At 41.7% G+C, this 23,853-nt stretch overlaps 2 protein-coding genes across 2 annotated transcripts; both read right to left on the bottom strand.

Annotated features, from left to right (window-relative positions):
- Positions 1 to 629: 629 nt before the first annotated feature.
- LOC115004532 (protein-tyrosine kinase 6-like) lies at positions 630 to 11,764 on the bottom strand. The gene is made up of 8 exons (XM_029426182.1): positions 11,182 to 11,764; positions 9,264 to 9,385; positions 7,474 to 7,637; positions 6,483 to 6,648; positions 3,166 to 3,327; positions 2,515 to 2,696; positions 2,282 to 2,435; positions 630 to 1,315 (listed from the first exon to the last, which is right to left on the bottom strand). The coding sequence occupies exons 1-8, from the start codon at positions 11,592 to 11,594 to the stop codon at positions 1,134 to 1,136; spliced, it is 1,545 nt and encodes a 514-aa protein (XP_029282042.1). The 5' UTR covers positions 11,595 to 11,764; the 3' UTR covers positions 630 to 1,133.
- Positions 11,765 to 12,776: 1,012 nt separating this feature from the next.
- srms (src-related kinase lacking C-terminal regulatory tyrosine and N-terminal myristylation sites) lies at positions 12,777 to 23,849 on the bottom strand (the record flags this gene model as incomplete). The annotated part of the gene is given in 7 exon segments (XM_029426181.1): positions 12,777 to 14,652; positions 15,730 to 15,886; positions 17,264 to 17,380; positions 17,382 to 17,446; positions 18,616 to 18,774; positions 19,679 to 19,826; positions 23,820 to 23,849. Coding segments are annotated over 7 exon segments (876 nt in total), but the record flags the coding sequence as incomplete, so codon positions are not given.
- Between the last annotated feature and the right edge of the window lie 4 nt (positions 23,850 to 23,853).

Genomic DNA, 23,853 nt, shown 5'->3' with positions numbered 1-23,853 from the left:
AAATATGATATATTATATATGTATATTATACATATTATATTATATTAGCAACAGTCACAAAACCCAATTTCCCCCCTGGAGATAAATAAAGTATTTCTGATTTCATTCAGCACCAATTAAATGGAAACTGTTGACAAAACAATCTGCGCTCAGGGTCCCTTTAGTAGCCCCCTGTGTGTAGCTTTTGATCATATTACATGATCTTCATCAGTAGATGCAGTTTGTCGGCCAAGTCTTTGAAATTATAGTCGTTCAAATCTCCATTTTCAACTTTCATTCTTGACCTTGGAAACAGAAAACAATCCGACTCCATCTGCTGATGAAGATCCTGTGAGGATCGTACGCTCGGCTGCTAAATGGATTTATAGCGGAGATAGTTTTTCTTTGATGCTCAATAGAAGTCCACAGGAGGCACGATGAAGCTGATATTAAAATTCACATTTGTGTCCTCAACACGACGGCTCCTCGCGGTTCACTGCCGGCTGTAAACTGTCACCCCCCTCTTTAGAAATGATCCGTGCTCATTTTCTTGGGATTAAACCCACAAAATATGTTGTCAACCCTTCCTCTAACCTTCAAGTGTGGAGTCTCACGTAAGAAAGATTCATAATTAATTGACAGAAAAGTAATCAGCTGCTATTTTTAATAACTGATTATTCGTTTGAGTCATTTTCTAAATACTATAAACAATCTCTGGTGTTAGCCTCGGATATGTGACAATTTGCTGCTTTTCAAACGGAATATATTTGAGTTTGGTGAACTTGTCATTCCTTTAGAGCTTTAAAGTCTTTTTTGTCTCACCAACGGACCAGAATATATTTCATTTTATAATCACAGTAGACTACATAAACCTGCTGACACATTAAAAGCTGGAACCAGAGAATTATTTGCATTTTTGCTTTAAAGAATGACTGAAATCGTCAATCGATTTTAGAAATTGTTTCAGCTCTAACAAAATATAATTAACAATAATTAACGGTTTCAGGCCTAGTGGACTGAATACAATCAGGCTTTGTAGGTTTGCACATTGACAGTCTTTCTATGCAAAAGCCTTTAAAATCAGTTTGTTGACGTCCTCGGTGATCAGCTGCTCAGTGTTCGTCTCTCTGCGGCCCCTCTGCGCAGGAAGTCGGTCACTCAAACTCGTAGAAGCTGCTGTCCAGTTTGACCTTGAGGGTCACGAAGTCTGGCCTGTCCGCGGGATCGAGGCTCCAACAGATCAGCATGATTTTGTAGAGCAAGTCGGGACAATTGGACGGAGTTGGCATCCTGTACCCGTTGGTCACCTGCTGGTACGCTTCCTGGTTGCTGAAGGCTGAGAGAGCGCAGAAATAGTGAAGAGAGGTCAGACATTCATTCCCACGGTAAGCATTTAGATACACCTAAATGTTTCCTTGTGCAAACTGTTGTGTTTGACGCTGGATAAAGAACGTACTTTAAGTCAGTCTATCCTCTATCATTGTCATTCACACAGCAACTGAACTAAACCATCATAGCGTGTACAAATATATTTGCTATCGCTTTCAGTTCCCTAAACACGTCTGCAAAAATAGTACAAATTTAAAAAGGAAAGTTGTTTCTTTAATCCCCTTTGGCTACAAATGGCAATAGATATGTACTGTAAGGTTGGCCGTGTTGTTAGGGCTGCACATTCATTATTTTCTGTGCATGCCGTGTTTGCATTAGAGGGAGATCCACTGCATCAGTGCTGGTTTCTCCTCGTGACACACACAGAAGCATTGAGGGTTCACCACTTGTCTTAAAACCTGGATGTGAAGTGAAACATTCTTCATGTTGGACTTTAGGAGATCCCTTTATAAAGCAAATCAAGTTCATCTTTTCAGAATAAAACTCCCCTTTGTTTCCTCGTTTAGCTGGATGTAACAGTAAACAGGAAGCGTGTGTAATTCAGAGGCTCAATAACTTCAGATCTTTTTTTTAAATCAAATACATTTTTGCACTGATAGTCGGAGGACTGCAGATCGTCACGTACAGGAAGGCATGTTTCAAGGAACACGAGGAACTTTTACAGCGAGTAAAACCTGCAGAAATGAGGAAACCCAGACACGGTGACGGGAACCAATACATGTTCCCGACACTGGTTCTCAAGGAAACGCTGTGCTTGTCCCTTAAAACAGTTGTTTTACTGTGTGATTACTGGAGGCAGGTAGAAAGGGGACAGTATGAGGATAAATAACGATCCTAAGAGAGTTCATCCCAGAAGAGGACATCAGATCGGGATTTGTCTCGTGGGAACATTGGAAAATGTAATTGTACCAACCTGGGTAAGGAGTGCCTCCATAGGTGATGATCTCATAGAGCAAGACACCAAAAGACCAGACGTCCGACTTGTTGGAGAACTTCCCGTGGCTGATGGCCTCGGGAGCGCTCCACTTGTAGGGAATCTTTTTATCTTCTGTGATGTAAAACGGCTCCTGGATGAGAAATGTCGGTCTCAAAAACACTGAAGGCTTGATGTGACTTCAGAAAAGACGATATCTCTTCCTCCCTTACCTTGATCACTCTGGCCAGTCCGAAGTCGGCCACCTTACAGAGGTAGCCCTCCCCCACCAGGACGTTTCGAGCCGCCAAATCTCTGTGGATGCTGTTCTGCTCCTCCAGGTACGACATCCCATCAGCCACCTGGGCAGCCATGTCGACGAGCGACGCGATGTCTTGTTTCTGCCCCTCTGCACCTGAAACGGAAAACAAACAATCCGCACAGAGAATCAGACCCAACAAGGTTAAAGACGGGTCACACCCACAAAGCACGGTTAACGATACAGTCCGCCACAAAACACGATTAGACATGGAAACTGAGAACTGTGCGAGTTCTCCTTTTTGTGTCAAGCAGCAAAGAAGTTGTAGCATGACGTGTCTTTAATTAGCGCTGAAACGTTATCTGCATAAAACACAGTTACAGGCTACGATAACTTGACACGGATGTGCTGCAGGTTGGGTTTCTAATTTGCGACCCTCGTCTCTGAACTTGGAACCAAGAAGTCTTATACAGTCGATATAACTTCTAATAAATGCAATGTGCAGTGCTGCGGTCCGACTTTCTAATTACAACTCGCTACTTTACATTAACAAGCTTTGAAGTTCAAACCCCGAGGCTCAACACTCTGGTTCTCACAGAAGACAGAAGACGTTGAGGTCTTTTACCTCTGAGGAAGCTGAGCAGGCTGCCTTTCTCCATCAGCTCGGTGATGATGTAGTACGGCGTCGAGGCCGTGCAGATGGCGAACAGAGAGATGAGGTGACGATGGCGGAGACTCTTCAGGATCTGAACCTCCCTCTGAAATTCCCGGTGGTTCATCTCCGAGTCTGGACGGAGACATTTAAAAGAATGTTAAAAATAAAGATGAAAAGGGGAACAGAGACAAAAGAGGAAGAGGAGGAAGCCACGTTGAAATCTTGAACTTTTAACAGATGTGACACACCAACAGCAAAGATGGGATTTTCTCTGTTTCGTAAGCGCGAGGTGGGGGCCTCGTTTCAAAGAAAACTAAATCTGTTTTAATGGAATCCTGCTAAGTGGTCATTATAAAGTGTATCGCATAAGCAACCTTTCACGAGGGAGATGTGAGATCATTGTGAGCTGAGACTGATGTTAAGGAGGACGTGGGGCTGGTTCTGAACGTCGGATCAAAGCCAGTTTTAACTAGTTGCAGCAGGACACCTCCCTCACCTGTTCTCGACCCCTACGGGTCACCTGAGGTGTTTATGAGACCACACAGCATCATTGCGTGTCACGCCTTTGTGCTCTGCACTAACTTAGTATCTTTTAATCGTCTTTGGTAACAGAGCTTCCACCACACTGTACATTTTAATTCATCTTGTACGTTGTAGTAACTAAATAAGTTTTAAATCAGCCTTTTTGGCCCAAAAGGTTAAAAAACGTTTAAAGTTTTTCGCTGCAGATCAAACGTACATCGTTTTGTGTCACTGCCTCACAGGAAACATCAGCGAGCGAACGGTTACAAAACAGTTTGATGATATTCAAATGTTAGAATTCTGCATTTTAATTTGGCGTTTTTTAATGAATTCTTTAAGGTCCTGTCACACATCTCCGTATGACAGAAACGTGTGCCGGCGTGTCAGAGTCCAAATACGTCCAACTTTTCATCGGATCGGAAAAGTGAACATATCCAGATGCGCATGTCTAACCTGTTGATAGCGCATCACTTACTAATACAAAATGTATCAGACGAATACCCAACGAATGCATAACGTATACAACAATATGGCGTATACAAAATATTGGCAACACGCTGTATTACGTTGATATAAGGTATAAGTAGCATTCGTTAAGAGCTCACTGTGTTACGCTGGGGTGCGTTGTTGAACGCTGATGTTTTGAGCATGTTCAAAATTACCCGACATGTGCTTCATAAGATATGCAGACGTTACGTTAGACATACGTGAATACTTACCTACGTAAATACAGTACGTAAATATAGTACATAAATACAGTACCGTACGTAAATATAGTACGTAAATACAGTACGTAAATATAGTACGTAAATATAGTACGTGAATACCTACGTAAATACAGTACGTAAATATAGTACATAAATACAGTACCGTACGTAAATATAGTACGTAAATACAGTACGTAAATATAGTACGTGAATACCTACGTAAATATAGTACGTGAATACCTACGTAAATATAGTACGTAAATACAGTACATAAATATAGTACGTGAATACCTATGTAAATATAGTACGTAAATACAGTACGTAAATATAGTACGTAAATACAGTACATAAATATAGTACGTAAATATAGTACGTAAATATAGTACGTGAATACAGTACATAAATATAGTACGTGAATACGTTAGAGGTACGTTATATATCGGCTACGTCAGCTGACGGTGAATCAGCCAGTTTATTGATACCGAGTGGATACCCTATTCCTACCCGATGTTAAGATGATGCCTGACGACGGAGTTACTTATTAAACGTGTTTCTACAGGACAGCTAGCGTTCAGCATTCTAGCCGTTTAGTAAATTAAGAAAACAATTTATTTTTAATTCAATCTAAGCATTTGACAGTACCTCTGAGGGCCAGCTGTGGTTTTGTTATATATCAATAAAGTTTAGATTGTTGGTTGGACAAAAGAACAATTAAAATCGCAATTTTGTGACATGTTATCTGGCCGGTGTTAACTTGATTAATCGATTCGTAAAACAAAATCTCACCTGAGTTCCTTTTCAAAGACTACTGACGACAAGTAAATCCTGTGTTTTATTACATTCGACCTTGATCTGTGTTATAAAGTATTAATCATAAATGTTATCGAGGATCATCCACAAGAAGCCGGCCTGAGCGTCTACATTTGATTGATAAAATAACAAGATAAACGAGACGTTTACTTCCTGTTTGGAGTTTTCCAGTAATACGAACGTGTCGTCAGGTTAATCTGATAAGTGAACTACTTCACTGCTACTTTCCTTTCTTCATGCTTTTAAAACGTCGCACCGGACACTTTATACCAGCGGTGGAGGAAGTACTCAGATCCTTTAGTAGAAGTACTAATACCACACTGTGAAAATACTCTGTTACAAGTTAAAGTGCATTGTTACTTAAGTAAAAGTATTAAAAGTAGTGGAGTAAAAACTACAATATTTCCCCATTTTCTAAAGTAAAGTACGTCAAAATTGTACTTAATTGTTGTACAGGTATCTGGAGGAAAACAACACATGGTGACTATTTAAACAGAGACAGAGATTAGCGTTAGCACATACTTTAAGTGTTACACACATGTTGCACAACACTGCAGCAGTATTTAATGAACAAAGCATCGCTCTGTCACTGCAGGACAACATGTTACAACGCAGCTTGAACATCTAAGTGTGATTGAGGACAAAGAGGCCATGATGGATATTGCCACATTCTTTTCATGCCTCTCATCAGTTTCACTCAAATGCAGTCGAACATGTTATCGACGATGCATATTTGTATTAATGCACAACACGAGAGGTCTGTTTTCATCAGTGCATTTACTCCAGTGCTGTGATTAAGTACAATTTTGAGATATTTCCATTTTACTTTCAGAGGTAAATGTTGTGCTTTCTACTCCACTACCATTTATTTGCTGTAACTGCAATTTACTTTCAGATTATTAATACAATAAAACTAAAATATTCTCTGTTTACAGTGTTACAAACGATGCACTTTCACATCTGAGAAGCTGAAACCAGCAGAAAATGAACTAATTGTTTCCGCTTTGCTCTAACAAACTTCTGCCAAAGAGGATATAAGGAAGTAAAAAGTATCACACACCTGTGACTAAGTCTGACTAATGTTATTAACACATACCATCAATCTGCAAAGTGTGACTGATGAAGCCAACACACTTCAGCTCTATGCACTGTAACGTCTGTGATGTTTCCCTTTAGCGCCAAACAACTCCTCATAATCAGAAACCAATCCCTTAAATCTTCTTTAAAACAAGAGAGATGATTAAATACCGCTTTTGAGGATCTTGACGGCGACATTAATGTGGTTTTTCCAGCGTCCCCGGTAGACTTCAGCGAAGAAGCCGCTGCCCAGCTCCTCCTCCAGCGTGAACTCCTCCTTCGGGAGCTCCCACTCGTCCACCGTGAAATGGTTCAAATCTGGGGTGCTGGGCTTCCTCTGGTGGGGGACAATCACACAATTACTTTCTTGATATATATAATATATATATATATATAATAGTTTAAGTCTGAAATATGTCAGAAAATTTAAAAAAATCTTCTGTTGACTCTTGTTTTTATTTATTTTTTAAATACATTTGTCGTTTGTAGCTTTTGACAGAAAAAAGTCGCCCAGAGGATTTGGAAAGTCGCCAGATTTAGCGAGAAAGTCGCCCAAGTTGGCCACGCTGCTGGAGGGGGGGCCGGTGTGAGCGGGAAAACCTTCGTTCAGTTTGCTCCGACCAATCAGCAGCAAGTTGCATGTCTGTCACACCGACATCATTTCAAGTCGACACGGATGCGTTCGCAGCGGCTGCTCTTAATATTTAAAATGTATGTTCTTCACACAGAACCAACGATTTTAAGATTTCTCACAGAGCTTTAAACCAAATTGGAAAATTATCAGATTTCTGCCAAAAGCCAGTGATGGAACATTTACTAAAGTCCTTTGAGGTTCATTCTCTGATACTTTATATAAGTCCAGCTCTCTGACGCTTGAACTTCTGGGAATTTAAGTGCAGTTTGATGCTTTAAAAAAACGTGTTCTTGTAACAAAGTGTTTCTACACAGTGGCATCGATTTTGAGAGGCATCTGGGACTCGATGCCAACTTCTGCATCTTTGTTGCATGATTTCCTTTTGTGAATTTTGCGTTCAGTTGCAAGATACAAACACAAGGAAGCACATGATTGTACAGCGCTCGAGCAACAACTGGCTTTGAGTGAAGTCTTCCACACTTCTTGTTTTCACATGAGCAGAGATAAGAGCAACAAACGCCCTCCTACCCTCTTGCACGGGTTTCTCAGCGTGCCGGTGTTGTACAGGATGTTGGCGCAGTAGTGCTCCACCAGGTCGATCAGACAGCTGAACTGGACGTTGTTCTCCACGTAGAAAACACTCTGCTCTGCGTTGTGCACCTTGAAATGCTTCACCCGACAGCTGGACCTCACTGCAGGAAGATTCACAAACAGACACAAAGGTATGACTTTGAGGGGTCGGAGCATCTAAACATGTCCGAATCCTTCTGAGCAGGAGAAAGTTGTGCCTCCTCACAGATTTTATTATCTTGGATCTTGTGTTTTGTGTGGTTTGTCTTCACTGTGTGGTCTGGTGTCGTAGGTTATGTTGAAAGGTGCGGGTTAATTCGCTGCATGAAATAATGAAAAACATAAATAGTGACATTTTATGCTCGTGCTGTTGCTCTTTGAAAGGGCGTCAGAGAAACGCCTTGTGACTGTAATACACGGACACACACTGAGAAGCAAGGACGATTATTAACGCATCTGCCCGCCATGTTGGAATATAGTAACACCAACATTTGACTTGTTTATTTGTGTATAAACCACATTTCAAAATAACCGAAAACGATTTTTGAGAAGTTTGGGATCCCTCTTATTTGCTTTCTGTCGGAGTTTTACGCGACGATCGATCCGATGCACACAGTAACCAGGCAACCCGCGCAGACTCCTAGAAGAGACGGGTCCCAGACAAGAAGTAGTGCCACATGCACGACGGGAAATCAGGGAACATTCCTGCTGTTTCCAAAAACACTTCTGGTGTTGTACGGATTAAACAGACGACTTCTGACGTGTTAATGAGATTTAGAGACGCGAGTAGCTGGATCATGTTTCCAGCCTTTGAGCTAAACTAAGACAACTCTCTGCTGGATGTAGCTTCATATTCATCCTACAGATCTGAGAGGGGTAACTTCTACCTAACGGCTGAAAGCGACAGTTCCATCCATCCATCGTCTACCGCTTACCCGGGGACAGCAGCTCCAGTAAGGAACCCCAAACTTCCCTTCTCCGGGCCACATCCTCCAGCTCTGACTGGGGGATCCCGAGGCGTTCCCAGGCCAGTGAGGAGATATAATCTCTCCACCGAGTCCTGGGTCTTCCCCGGGGTCTCCTCCCAGCTGGACGTGCCTGGAACACCTCCCTAGGGAGGCGCCCAGGTGGCATCCTTACTAGATGAACCACCTCAACTGGCTCCTTTCAACGTAAAGCAGCGGCGGCTCTACTCCGAGTCTCTCCTGATGGCTGAGCTTCTCACCCGATCTCTAATGGAGACGCCGCCCGTCTTTTAAGTTTTTAAATTTGAATTATATTTAGTGGGAACAGAAGGAGAGATTAGGAACGACCTTCATCTTCTTGACTCTGACAATGCATCCACGTCCAAAGTGCTGAATTTTGCTTTAGTTATAAAGATTTTTAATGCGAAGGTTTACCGCAGTATAGCCTTCAGCTTGTTTGGGAATCCGTGCCGAAGTAGTTCAGGCTAGTTCGCTGTAAACTGTAAGCTGTGACGTGCACATGAATGTATCTCTTTGTGTTCACCAATGAAACTGTTTGATTGCGAGTGTGTGGAAACCTTTTCTCCTGGATTCCTTGTTGTCGTTGAGACCGACTGGTATCCCGATATTCTACTCTTTTCTTCCTCGTACTTCACGCTCTGCACGGTTTGTTACCTGAAGTGAAACTCCCTCCTTCCTCACTCTATTTTAACCGAATTGGCACCAAACTCCTCTCGTTATCGTTTTGGGCTTCCTCCTTCACTCCTCTCCTTCTCGTCTTACCTGACAGAACGTATCCGACGTGGTCTTTCTCGCTGTGTCGGATGAGGAAAGCCCCCTGGTCATTTCCTGCTCCCATCAGGTTGCCTTGGGCCTCAATGCGGTTCATTGTCCCAAAATACCACCTGGATGAAGACAGAACGACATGAATGAAAGTGTCACAACACTGAGCTGTCTGCATGGAGTTAATGTACGTCAGCTTCAGTTCTACAGACGAGTTTAAATAGCGTGTCTGTTAAACTACAAACAAACACTTCATCTCTGACTTCTAATCTTGTTTTGTCTTTGGACAAACATTTATTGTGATTCACATTCACATCATTATATTTCTTTCTCTTACTGGCTTCTCCTGGTACCTACACATGCTTAGATTTGGTATTGTATCAATGTGGACACTGAGTGAAAATAAATATAAAATCATATAATACATAAAATGTATATTTATAATATAATTAACCAGCAACTCTCATTTATTTCAGCGGTTGACGTGTGTGAATAACGTCAGAGGACACACTTCCCAGTTCTGTTGAAGCAATAAACAGAGAGAGAGACAAAACAAGAAGTGGTGAGGGTGTGTGTGTGTGTGTGTGTGTGTGTGTGTGTGTGTGTGTGTGTGTGTGTGTGTGTGTGTGTGAGTGTGTGTGTGTGTCAAAGTTTGCTTCACTGCAGAGACACAGACATGGGACTGACATTATGAAAGGTGCTGTTGACATTCTCACAGATTTACTTACAACAGTGGCTTGACGGGTAAATGTGAAGCAGAAGAAGAAACATATTTGTCATGGTGTGAAGTTGCTGTTCACGAAGGAGAATGGATCATTTTTTATCAAAAACTGTTGAGGACGAGCGATGACCAACATGTTTTAGTTGGTGAAGTTTTATCGGAGGCTTTTGCTCGTTTAAGGTCTTCTGTAGATGAATAAAAAGCATTCAAATACATTTTAATTAGAATTAAAGTCAGAAAACTTGCGTGAACTATGATATGTTGGGTGTGTTTGTATAGCCGAGTCGTAGAGGATGCATCCCACACACACCTCTCTGTCAACTATCAAACCAACTGAAACATACCAAACATGTTTTTAAATGTCGTTACAATATGCCCTCAAGGCAATGCAAGGGAAGTTTATTTAAATAGTACATGTTAGTGCAGCATTAAAAGTGCAATTTGATTGAATTCCACTTGTTATAGGTTAAACCTCAAACTTCAACCTCAACACTGGCAGTACATTAGATGAGCTTCTCCTTCAAAGACCTCACACACGTCGGTGTCATTACATCAGGTAATTATCATTAACCTGGTTAAACCTGAATTCACAGGTTAGCTCTCATGAAATGCAAAATGTCAACAGATGAATTCAAAGCTAGATACACTCATGTAATAATACCAGAGATTTAATTATGCTACATTTACTTCCGCACATATTGTTCTTTTGTGCACGAAGCTGAGCTGGTGACAAGAATGTGTTTGGAGAGTTTTCATCACCTCTGCTGCAGTATGCTGCTAATTGTCAGTTTGATTCCCTTTATACGGGTCGAACTTGCACAATAAGTCAAAATCACAATGTTTTATATTTATATATATATGAGAAACACACACATATACATATATACATATACATATACATATATACATATATACATATACATATATACATATATACATATATACATATACATATACATATACATACACATATATACATATACATATACATATATACATATATACATATACATATACATATACATATACATACACATATATACATATACATATATATACATATACATATACACATATATATATATATATAGTTTTAATCCATCTCCTGTTAAAGTGTGTTGGATGTGCTCACCTGACAACCTGTGTTATATGCAAATGACCAAGAGTTTAAAAAACAAAGTAGGCTACTCCACTCACGGTTGCATTTGTAGGGTCTCGGCCCTGTCCAGGTAGTTTTTGGGCACGACCCCGGTGTCCAGCACGCACCCGTTCTTGTCGATCCTCCGCGCGGTCCACCAGTCCCCGCTGCGCGTGACAACGCTGAACAGATCCCCTTCATGGAAAGACAGCTCATCCGGGTGCCGAGATTCAAACGACCAGAGCGCCTTGTACATGGAGCCGCACTCGGGCTGTTTGTCCTGGGGTGCCGGACTCGGTGGTGTCTCCCCCCCGCCGCTGTCACTACTGCCGTCTCCTCCACCTCCACTTCCTCCTCCACCATCACCTCCACTTCCTCCTCCTCCTTCTGCTCCAGGAGGCTTTTTGTCGCTGAAAATCCTCTTCCATAGTGTGTCCAGACACGGGCAAGTTTTCCGCAGACACTCACCCATGGATGACCATGAATGACCAACTTTCAAAGCGGCCTCCCCCCCACCCAATTCTGCCTAAGTGCGCGTGAGCCGGCTTCACCTGTTGGACAGGTAGATCGGAATGGAGCGCGAGGAGTACTCGGAATGACTTTGCAGGGAAACTGCTGCTTCTGAGTGTATCCCGCTGAGAGTGTGCGTGCTACTGGACTGACAGAAACTTCCTCGTGCCAGGCAATAATGAAAAGCACGAGAGAACCCGCCTACGATCTGACACGCGCGTCATACGTCTCACAATGGCTGCGCGTTATTGTTTTCTACAATCTAGATACCGGTATTATCTACCCACATAGTACATATACTCAATACTGTATTTTTGTAAACACAGTTTTAAAATACTTCTACAGTAACTCAGAAGCAATTATTGTAATATACTTATAACTTTAGCTTCTAGTTATATTCGGATTAATAATAATAATACATATTATCATTAAATTAGGTCATGTATTGTTAGGTTACCCAGCAGGATATAAATACTTACAACTCACTATTGGCTAGATTTAAAACTCCTTTACTAATGCTTTAAAGTGCAAACCATTAATAAAACCAGATTTTATATAGTTATTAAAAATCCCTTTGGCTGGTGTTTACTCTTTGGTAATGTTAATAATTAATACTTTATAACCTGTAGTCTGCAGTTATGTCAATCGGTTATTAAAGTTTTAATCATTGCATCTGATTGCACAGGTAATAAACATTTGATGCAACTTATAACTCTTTTCATAAGGACGGTGGAGCCACAGGTGATGCTCACCTGGCGTAGTTTGCTCACAGACACCATCTTTTCACAGCAGCTCCTTCCAGTCAGGAAGTTAACTCCTGTGTGTATTTAAGATGTCGTAACAGCGGGGAGGAGTGACGACGGTGACATTCACCTCTTAGCAAACGCAAGTAATGTCACAGGCGAGAAAGCTTTGTGGTCCGACTCTGAAGCGGTTTATCTAAACTCCTGTTTAGTCCTTTAGTTAGTCTGCTTTGGAGAAGTAAAAACCTGCGCGGGACTGAAAACCACAATTCTTTGAATACACAGCACACCTTTATTTATTATATATTTATTTACTCTTGATTTCATCCGACAGACAGCTTCGACTGCTGCCAAGATCTCTTAACCCCCGACAGCGTCTGCATAATGTCGCTATGATTCAAACCTTTTGCTCAAGGACACTTCAGCAAAATATACGTAGTGATTGTTAAAAGTGAGACAAAGCATCAACTTATAAATTATATTGTACATGATCTGTACTGCTGATGCAACGACCTGTACATGTAAGTCAGTGAAGTCAAGTCTAAAACCTGCAACTCTTTAAAAACGACATGAAGTTCTAGTCTCATCCGGCTTTCTTTGCACGTGGATTTAGAGAAATAAGTGGATTTCTTTGCGTGCACATGAGAACACATGTGCACGTGATGATAAAAAGCACAAGCACATTTCAAAATAATACTTAAAATATTTTATTCTTTGCACTACTGGTGTTTGGTACCTGATGGCACTCAGCCTAAAACATACAACTCAATCTTGTGATTTGGTGATTATGGCTAAAGTTTCCTGAACTCATGCATGAAAGACAAAAGTTGCATTGTTCTCAAACTGCATTGCAACATTGTTGTACAATTTTGTGGTGCAGAACTCGTCCTCTGGATATGGCTGGTTCACCGTGCAGGTCTAGGTTCGTCAGTCCACAGTGTGAAGTGTAGTGTGTGGACGGTCTGGTGTAAACATAGGCACAAGAGTTGTCACCGGCCATTACCTGTGAGCCTCTGCAGGAGGTTTAATAACTAACGCCTGCACACACGGCTCCGTAGCCCCCAAACGTTCAAAGGATAAAAACAATTTCCATATTTTGTTCAAGAGAAACTTGTTTCCAGGCGTAACATGTTGCCAAAACCTTCTCAAATTCCTGTAAGAGAAGGAAGGCTGAATAAAATACTTTATGCTTGTTTATTAATGACAAGACTAACAGTGTACAGCCACGCTAGAGGCCCCGTGAAACTGTGATCCGTACGTCTGATGGGGTATAAAATGTTAACTGCTCCCTGAGCACGTAAATCAAATGAGTTCTCCTCAGTGGACCCGTCAGACTGTTTGACTCCTGACAAGTTAGCGTGCGTCCATCTTTGTCTTCTTAGCATTAAAGCCAATAGATTTGGATTTTTGCAATGAAGAAGTCATTTAACGATTCAGAGATACCTGGAATCTTAAAGTTCAGCTGAAGCCTGTGAGAGTTCATAGTGTTGGACAAGAGGACCTGGAGCACAGGGCCGCTAGCGTGGCAAAAAAAAAAAAAACCCAGCAACCTCCCAATTATTGCACATAACGTCCATCTTGGCGCCGGCTCTGCATTCAAAAGACAGGCGATTAACTTACACGGTCCTGACCTGTGACCTGTGTGTGCGTACACAAACATGGCACATAGAGAAGTAATAAAATATCATTTATAAAACACAAAAAGGGTATAAAATTAAAAACAGTTGGTTCTGTGAATGTGCTGAGGGTTTCAGTGATCGGTTGGTTTAGTAGGAGTGTATTCACACACACACCTGTATTCACACACCTGTCTCAGGCTAGCTTCAGTCCGTCTGCTTTCTGTTAGCCGAACAAATCAAGTGTTCTTCAGCATTTCACTTGTGTGTGTCCGCTGCTGATGCTCTCGCCCCCCTCTGTCCTTTCACACCTTGGTGTTTTTAAAGTACATACCCTGTTGTGGAAGAGGGCTGCATGGGGGAGAAAAATAGTCCTCGTTCTTTCTCGTCCCCCCCCTTTGCCCTCCTACTTCATATTTGCAGTCGACGATGCGCTCTCACTGCCCCCCTTCTCCCTCTTTCTACACCTCTATAGTCTTGAAATATATCCGGGCGTATATTGAATCCAGCTGGCTGTGCAGGGCGTGGAACGAGGGTCTCTTGGAGGGCTCAGCGGTCCAGCAGTCCATCATGATGCGGTAAATATTCTGAGGACAGCGGGTTGGACAGGGCAGCCGAAACCCCGAGGACAGCAGAGCCAACACTTCTTTGTTGTTTTTTCCTAAAAAGGGGGGGGATATGAAAAGATGAGAATTGGAGGAGTTTCATTTCTTAACCCACTTTTTCTTTTGCAGGATATTCCACTGTGCAGGGGAACATCAGGGGTTGCTGCAACATCTCAAAGGTAAAGTCAACACGACTCAAGATGTTCCGTTATCTTGAAAGTATTTGTTGTGATCACTAATAAATAAGATAAGGCTGTTGAGCGTCAATATTTATCTTGCCAACAAATCCCAACAAAGTGTTAGTCGGTCTCTAAAGACCCTGTCACACAGCTCCGTCTGGCAGAAACGTATGCTGGTGTATACGACGATACGTTGATATAAATTAAGGGTAAGTTGTGATCGTTTGAAGGACGCAGACGACACGCCGAACACGCCAGACGTATTTGGACGTCTGGCGTGGACCAGCGTACGTTTCTGTCATACGGAGATGTGTGGCAGGACCTTCGGTTCTGATTTCCCATCTGTGACTCTGCGCCCATTGATTCCTACTTCATACATTTTTAGAAATGGGACACAAATGTGTATAGTTTGATTTAAAAAAACTAAAAAGCTCTCAGTGATTTCCTAAAATAGCTGGACACTGAAGTTTTTAATCAAACAAACAAACAAGAGAAAAAGGGACTATTTTCAGCGCTGGATTAATCCACATTTAGTGCTCTAGTGAGTATCTGGGGCAGCAGGACTGTGTGTGTGTGTGTGTGTGTGTGTGTGTGTGTGTGTGTGTGTGTGTGTGTGTGTGTGTGTGTGTGTGTGTGTGTGTACAGTACAGTACTTCCAACTTTCCATTTGTTCTCCCTCATCAAACACATTCATTCTTTCTGTTATTTTCTTTTCATTGAAAGTAAAACACTAAAAAATAAAGTAGAAATCTCGCCAGCCTCATGTTACAACACCAAACAAACCTCCTTCTTCACTGTATTAACTGAGTAATACTGCAGTAGGGTGTAACCACACATTAGAAACAATACATTGCACACCCAGCACCTCCACTGTGTACCTGCGAGAGTTGTGTTTACTGCCAATACTTCCCCCCCCGGTTAATAATCAGGTTTATATAGAAGTCAACACTTTACCGTCATACGGCATCTTGCCACGCGACATCATCTCATACAGCAGGACCCCGAAGGACCACACGTCTGATTTTACGGAGAATCTCTGGTAAATTGCCGCTTCGGGTGCCGTCCACCTCACTGGGATCTTTGTGTTTCGACTGGCTGTATAAACACTGTCCTGCAGAGAGACGGTGAACGGTTAACGGAATATACAGGATATTGATAAAGATCACATTTATTGCTCACTTGGCAAACGTTGATGCCGAGCCCTGGTATATACAAACTTGGACTTTTAAAAAAGGTGCACTGGGTACGTTTATATATCTAATTTAACACTACATTTCCCATGAACCCCCCAAAAGACAGTGTAGGGGCTTGACGTGACCAAAAAACAAGAAACTTACAACCCACTGAGGGGCTGCTACTCCGCTGCTTGCATAATTCACACGTTGAATAATTCACATTTCAAAACGTCTGTATAGTTGTACTCAAAGTGTGTTTATTTGTGCACCGTCTGGTCCACACACACACACACACACACACACACACACACACACACACACACACACACACACACACACACACACACACACACTTTAGCTTTTTATCAATTCTAACTTGCATGTGAAACACATGACGGTCGAACAACTGTGTGCAGCTTCTGGTGAACAGCACAATGATGATGACCGAGTCCCCATTTAGTGCAGATACAACCCGCTGACACTTCCTTCATCAGATTTATTTACAGTAAATATTATTGTCACCCGTAATGATGTTTAAGTATTACACACAGAGCCTTTAAAGTGGCAGTAGACGATATGTTTTCACTGATTATGAAGTAAATGTTGACTGTGATGTCGTGGCTGTAGCGTAATGACACCGTCTGCGTTTACATTGGTTCCCTGTAAACTCTGCCCTTTCACAATAAAAGCCCCAGACGTGTACACGGCATCACTGCTTACTAGAGAGCACTTTAGTAAATGTCAACTCAACAAAAGAACTGGAAACTACCTGGAAAAAGAGCCTCGTTGACTAAGAAGAGGGAGAGTGATAACCTGCGTATTTATTAACGCTTTATTCTAATAAATCTGAGATTGGGGTTTCTAGTTCTTTGAGATTCTTACGGTTGCTTCTTGCTTCAGACACTAGCCGGGCTGCTCGCCGTAGTCGATAAATAATCAAGCTAATTAAGCTCCATCTTCATGTTCATATGGAAATGACACAAAAGATGTTATTGTGAACAGATGCAGTGCGTCCTGTGTGTCTTAGCTGATTTAAAGTACTCCCATGTCTTGGAGGCTCAGTATGAATAAAACATTTTGTTATTATTACCCACACACAAAGTCAATTATGCAGATGCCGTTTCATTATACTGGACAGATGGAAGGAGCTGTACATTAAGTATACATGAGTTTATACAGGAGCACACCATACATATTTAAAAACAACACGGATAAAGGATTTGTGTTTATTCTAAAACAACAAGAGACAACAGAAATAACCGCTTTCTTTCCTACTGTGTGTTCATGCTGCGTCTCTCACACGCACTGCTTACCTTTATAATCCGAGCCAGTCCAAAGTCGGCCACCTTGCAGACCAGATCGTCTGCCACCAGGACGTTTCTGGCAGCCAGGTCCCTGTGGACGATGTTTCTGTCCTCCAGGTACGCCATAGCCCTCTGCAATCTGACTGCCCATGAAGATCAGATGAGCTGATGTCAGCACCTGGCCTTCAGCAGCTGTGCACACACACACACACACACACACACACACACACACTCTTAAAAACACTTTCCTACAAAACATCTTTTCCTCTTTTGTTATTTATTAAATGATATGTACAATCTCCTCAATGATATCATGTATTGATCGTGGCTCCAGTTTATTGCAACAATCGTTGACATTTTCCAGAAGTCTTCAACTTATTCTGCCGTCACGACGTCACAACAAGGCGACGTCATGTTCACCAACAGTAGTCTGCGTTCGAGGGTTAAGATTAAATTGCTCTTTAATGTTGCGTTAACACAAAGCAGCCAGAAAACACACATATCCTAGAATCAAGTGTTCATGAGGATTATTCTTTTGTGTTGTTATATTAACTTACACATCAGATGTGATGCGTATAAGAGCGAGATGTAAGAAACTGTGCAGTGAATGAGCGCCACATCTTCCTCCTGTGTAAACCTCATGCTTCAAGACTCAATGACTCATAATAACTCTTAATAACTCATAAGGCTGAATCTTTATTGCTGTGCAGAGAAGCAAATAGAGGAACACAGCACTTTGTTCTGCTCCTACAGCTGCAGCACTAAGCGAGTTTGCCAAGGACGTGATGTGCAACTGTTCATCGTTGTTTACACGCACGATGATAATGATGGCAGTGATGGAAATATGATTTCTGACGACCTGCATGTGAACTGAGGGTTTGACTGCAGAGTAGCGTGTAAACACACTGCACTACTTCCTAACCAGAGCCTGAATGAAATATTTCTTCGCCCTTTTGTTGCACGAGGGGCGTCGGGGAGGTAAGCACGCGTTACTGAGTGATATCCGAGTCAAACCCTTCACACTTTGCTCACTGAGACGCTCTGTGATTAAAGCCTTTTGTAAAACGTCAGAACAATATTTTAGTGCCGAGCGGAGCTGCCAGAACACAGATTATAAATCCATTTGCTTCGGCTTTAAAGGGGGGGGGGGGGGGGGGGATATTTAACTAGTCACTTGGCCTAAATACTCCTTCAGAGGGTTTTCCAAGAAGAAACGTCTGAGGTAAGGGATTCTCAATAGTTTAGAAACCGGAAATAAACCAAGTCAAACTTATCGATAAACGGAGTCACCGTCAGATCCAGGCTCAGGTGTGTGTGTGTGTGTGTGTGTGTGCGTGCGTGCGTGCGTGCGTGCGACTCACAGGCGAGGTAGGACTTGAGGCTTCCTTTGCTCATGAGTTCGGTCACGATGTAGACCGGCTCTCCTCTGGAGCACATGGCCAACAGCTGGATCAGCTTCGGGTGATGGAGGCTCTTCAGCGCCTGGACCTCCTTCACAAACTCGTCCTGCTTCGTGTCCTCTGGAGGAGGAGAAGCAGAATTATTGGTGAACTCTTTACCACGTCTTCTTTTCTCTCACACACACACACACACACACACACACACACACTTTGACCTCCCACGTCCTCTCTATTAATTCTTGCAAACACTTTTTGAAGCAGCTTTATTTTGACAATCCCTCTTTTAATAACCTCCACCTCTCGCTCTCTTCCTTCCTCCTGCCATATATCGCAGGTAAGATACTGTACATCATATACTGCCATGAAACCTTAATCCACTGTTGTAAAATCCTATCAATATAATCTACCCGAGGTATTTCAGCCGTGATGAGACTCAAACTGGACTTTGTAGTTTGGTTTATAGACCGTGTTGTTCAGTCTGCTCACAGCCTTGGAGAGTAAACCTCAGCTCCAGGATTAAAAGCTGGCGTATCACTTCCCTCTCTGGTACAATGGAGGGCACCTCTTTAGAAAAGATAATGAAGTCAGACGAGATATTAAGGAGTGAAAGAAGGACAAGCCTTTCATCTCTCTCAGTATCTGGTTGAGGCTGGGTGTGTCAGCATGTGTAATGTGTGTAAAGGTCAGCACAAACACAAGAGACGTTAAGCTACTCTTTAATGCTCGTCATCTAAGGCGTCCTGTGGGTCCCCGCTTTGGTTTCTACTGTATCTTGTGCACTGCGATGACACGATGCACATTCCTGCCACACTTATTTCACACTCCACTGATCTACAGGTGGTGTAATGCATCAGGAAAAGAAGCAATGCACCAACAAGATGCACAGAAGACTGCAGGAGAGCAAACATGTAAGCAAAGCTGGTTTCAAAATGTTCATAAGCAATCTGCTTTGCAATCGTTTCATGAGGGAGAATTTGCATTTAACATTCCCTTCCCCCGGGATCAGTCCAACATGCCTTCGTACCTTGTTTCAGCGTCTTTATGGCCACCTTCTTGTTCTCCGTGGTCCACAGAGCCTCCCACACCTCTCCGAAGTGCCCCTCTCCCAGTTTCTTGTGGAGCCTGAACTCCTCTCGAGGTCTCTCCCACGGCTCCATGTCGAACAGCTCGCGCTGCACAGAGACGACAGGGTGAGTCCAGACAGTCAAAACTGTTCAACACTCGTGGGCTGCACGGAGGATGCCTTGTGCATTACAGTGTTACAATCATCCGTTTTGTAATAACTCCCCACTCTGCACAACACAATGTGCTGAGACACAAGAAACACGTTGGACTGTGAAGTATGAGAGTTAAAGTCGCAGGATTCACATGATGCTGCTGGAAAACCAGGAAACCAGCGTCACAGAAGTCTTAAAGGTCAAAACACCAAACAGGAGAATAAAGTGTAATATATCCTCGAACTTAATAATGAAAAGAAATATTTGGTTATATTTTGTCTTCACCTTTATTAATTTCTCACCCTGTGAAATGAAAATAGTATTTATATTTTGATGATCAGCAGTGCAACATGAATGAATGAACGATGAATGAATGACGCATGCATTGAAAGATTTGACCAATTTATTGTCGTGGTAACAATCAGATGCTACAAAACATTTTGTTGTAATGATCAAGTGCTTTGATAAACATGAAATGAACGAATGAAATGATTGGTTAAAAATAAAAAAAGATGAATAAATTAAATAGCATTTAAGCCGTCCATCATTCACTTATAAATACGACACCACAAATGATTTTATGTTAATAAAGTCAAGTGTTAATCAGCTGACACACACACACACACACACACACACACACACACACACACACACACACACACACACACACACACACACACACACACACACACACACACACACACACACACACACACGTTTGTCTTTGTTGCTGGAACTTCGATAACAGAGTTCAACAAACGACCTTCAGTCCACTCTGAAGACGACGCCATGAAAACTGTTCCCACTTGACATGTTGATCCATCGTCATAACTAATCACAGGAGCACATGTTGTCAGACTGTTGTCCCACTTCACTCGTGGCTTTAACTTTAATACATTTCACCACTTGGGCGTCACACAGCGAGTCGGGCAGTTTAAACCGGATAAATCTGCTTTTAGAAACTAAAATAATCAGATGTCCTTGTGATACAAGCGGGGCCGCGAAAACAAGGAAGTGCCAAGTCATTAAAAAGAGAGTGAATGCATCTCACGTTAGTAAAACATTCAAGTGATGGAGCAGCGAGTTTGAAGAATTGATCATTAGACAGTTTAAGCTCAGTGAAGCTGCAGCAGGGCGACATTGAGCGGTTTATAAATGATGAGGAAACACTTCAAGAACCTCTTCGTTAAAGAAAACAAGTGAGCCTATTTATAAAAACATATTAAGGATTCAAAACTAAATTATTTCTGCAGCCTGAGGTGTACAGCTTCTTAATAAGTTAAGAGTTTGTGTTGCATGAACATTTAGTGTAATGCTCAATGCATTTCCAGCTCACTGCGTGAAACCCAAATGTGAATGTGTTTAATAATAAATAAAAAGTGGACCTTTAAAATGTTAAAACATCTTTCTTTAGATCACATGAAGCTTAATAAACTGCAGCCATGTCATGAAATGCAAAATGGGACAAATCAAAAACTACATTAAATGATTATTTATATATATATATATATATATATATATATATATATATATAGATATATATATATATATATATATATATATATATATATATATATATATATAAAAAATAATATATAAATAAATATATATATAAATAAAAATATATAAAAAAATATATATATATATATAAAAAAAATAGGAAAAGTATAATAAAATAAAAAAAAGCAAAATTAAAAAAAAGGGGAAATTTATTTATAGTGGATTAAAAAAAAGTGAAAATACCTACATGCAGTTATGTTTTCTGTAGTTTTTTAACTGTGTGTGTGTGTGTGTGTGTGTGTGTGTGTGTGTGTGTTTCTGCCTCAGTGTCCGTGGCCTCAGACTCACAGCTTCCTCTGGAAGGGAAGAGACAAGAGGGGGGGGGGGGGGGGGAGTCACTGAGGCGCCTCTGATCCAGGAGAAAGACACTTTTTATACACGGCAACTTGATGCTCGTCTCTAAGATGGTGCGTCAGATTATCCTAAAAACATTCCTTCTGTATTTGTAATGCGATCCTCTCAGAAACGTGAAGAGCGGCTATTTTTTAAAAATCGGTGGTTTTCTCAGTTTGCAGTGAAACGTCTCGTCGAGCTCCGTCGTCTCCTGCCGGGCTCAAACTGATGAGCCATGAATAAAGAATACAGCTCGCTGGGGGTTTAATGTAAGCTGCAGTGCGGAGATAGGGCGTGTAATTACAGCACTGCCACGTGATTTTATTCTAAAACTGTTCCAAATATGTTTTCCTCTTGGTATTAATTCATGCATATAAAGCGAAAGACAGCGCTCATTAAATTCCTGCTGCAGAGCAACAATAGAGAGATGAAGTCAGACTCTTTGTTTCAGATTGCAGACCAAAGCCGCTCAAAATTAAAAAAGGAGATACTGGAATTAAAAACTGGAACTTTTGCTGCCTGGAAATTCGACTTTTATCTTTTGATCGTCAGCATCAGTGGGAACTGTCGAGTCATTACTGGCTCCAGAAGATAATCTTCTCTTTGCTGAAGTGCAGATCCGCTTTAGTCGAGTACCACTTTCTCAAAGTTGAGTTTTTGGAACGACTTCACCTACATGATGGGAGAGCTGCAGAGTGATGGAAGTGCAATGTACACATATTAATATGGAGGGACACTGCAAACATAATGATATCCAATGAGAAATATAGATCAATATACAGTAAGAAGCGATCATCTGTGCTTTTCCTGTTTCATAGATATTCAAAGCAGCGACCGCTTCTTTATAAAACTTCACTATGAGGTAGAAATGCTTAAAACTCTAATGTTCTTGTGTTACGCTCCACATGAATTAAAAGTCTGTAACCATCGTTCAACATGTTTGAGGACGTAACAAGTGAGACGGCGTTACAGCTCTGGTATGTGGTTACACGCAAGTATGAAAGCATCTACTGTACTATAACTTTCATTTGACTTTTTATGACATGCACTGACTTTTTAAATAACATCTTGTATGACAGTGTACTCTACTATTCAACATCCCACATGCATCACTGTCTGGAAAGAAATCTAATCCGTTTCAACCAATCAGAACTTAAACATGTCCAGAGTCAGGAAACATCACCGCAGACCCCGACGTCAACCTGTACCAGAACAACCAGCGTCTTCCCACAGGACGGCACTCTGAACAGTCAACACCAGTAAACATGTGATCATAAATACACTCTGGGTTTAGCACTAAGGTGCTGTGTACATGCATATACTTAGAATATAATGTATATTTATTTGATTGATTGCAATATGTTACTGTTGTTTTATTGTGCGCCGTCTTCTTTGCTGCTCATTTTGTTCCCCTTCATGTACGACATTCTGCAATTACAACAGAATTCCTCATCCATTGGTGAAGACGGCTGCTGGGAGCGAGCGTCACATGAGCATTGAACTGAAACGCTCCGCAGAGCTGAGGGAAACTGCTGAGTCAGGTGATTAGGGTTTGTAGGTTGATCCCTGCGAGCTACTCCATTACATTGAACCCTTACACATCATTTTGTTGTTAGTATTGATCAGTGCAGCCTCGAGGTTACGGGATTGTGAATGCATTATGTAAATGAGGTTCTCTAGAGCAAGGGTGGGGAACCTCCGGCCTCCACTGCCATGTGCAATACTCCATTTCTATCAACCACTTGGTACTTATATTCTATGTAATTATTGTGTTCTGCCTTTTTACTTCATATGTTCTTTTGCTGTGACAAGATAAATGTCCCCGTCGTGGGACTAATAAAGGATTTCTGATAAAACAGAAGATACAGGATGCACAGCATGAAAGAAAGATGAAATGAATGGGCTGCGTCTTAAAACGTTTAGCAGAGGTTATGAGTTCAATAATTAGTACGGCCTTCGAAGGATGTTGTACAACTAAAAAATGGCCCTTGACATGAAAAAGGTTCCTCCCCCCCCCCCCCCCCGCTGCTCTAAAGGATAGAAAACATGTCCTACCTGCTGGGCACACGGCTCCTCCAGCAGCACTCCC

Source organism: Cottoperca gobio, unplaced genomic scaffold (genome assembly GCF_900634415.1).
Source record: "Cottoperca gobio unplaced genomic scaffold, fCotGob3.1 fCotGob3_124arrow_ctg1, whole genome shotgun sequence".
Lineage (NCBI taxonomy): Eukaryota > Metazoa > Chordata > Actinopteri > Perciformes > Bovichtidae > Cottoperca > Cottoperca gobio.
This window is presented reverse-complemented; position numbering and strand designations above follow the sequence as displayed.

Excerpts from the sequence above, each read along its gene's own strand:
- LOC115004532 (XM_029426182.1), bottom strand. The coding sequence starts at position 11,594 with ATGGGTGAGTGTCTGCGGAAAACTTGCCCGTGTCTGGACACACTATGG. Across the intron at positions 2,697-3,165 it reads CCTGCTCAGCTTCCTCAGAG|GTGCAGAGGGGCAGAAACAA; the intron begins GTAAAAGACCTC and ends TTTCCGTTTCAG. Across the intron at positions 2,436-2,514 it reads GACTGGCCAGAGTGATCAAG|GAGCCGTTTTACATCACAGA; the intron begins GTAAGGGAGGAA and ends TTTCTCATCCAG.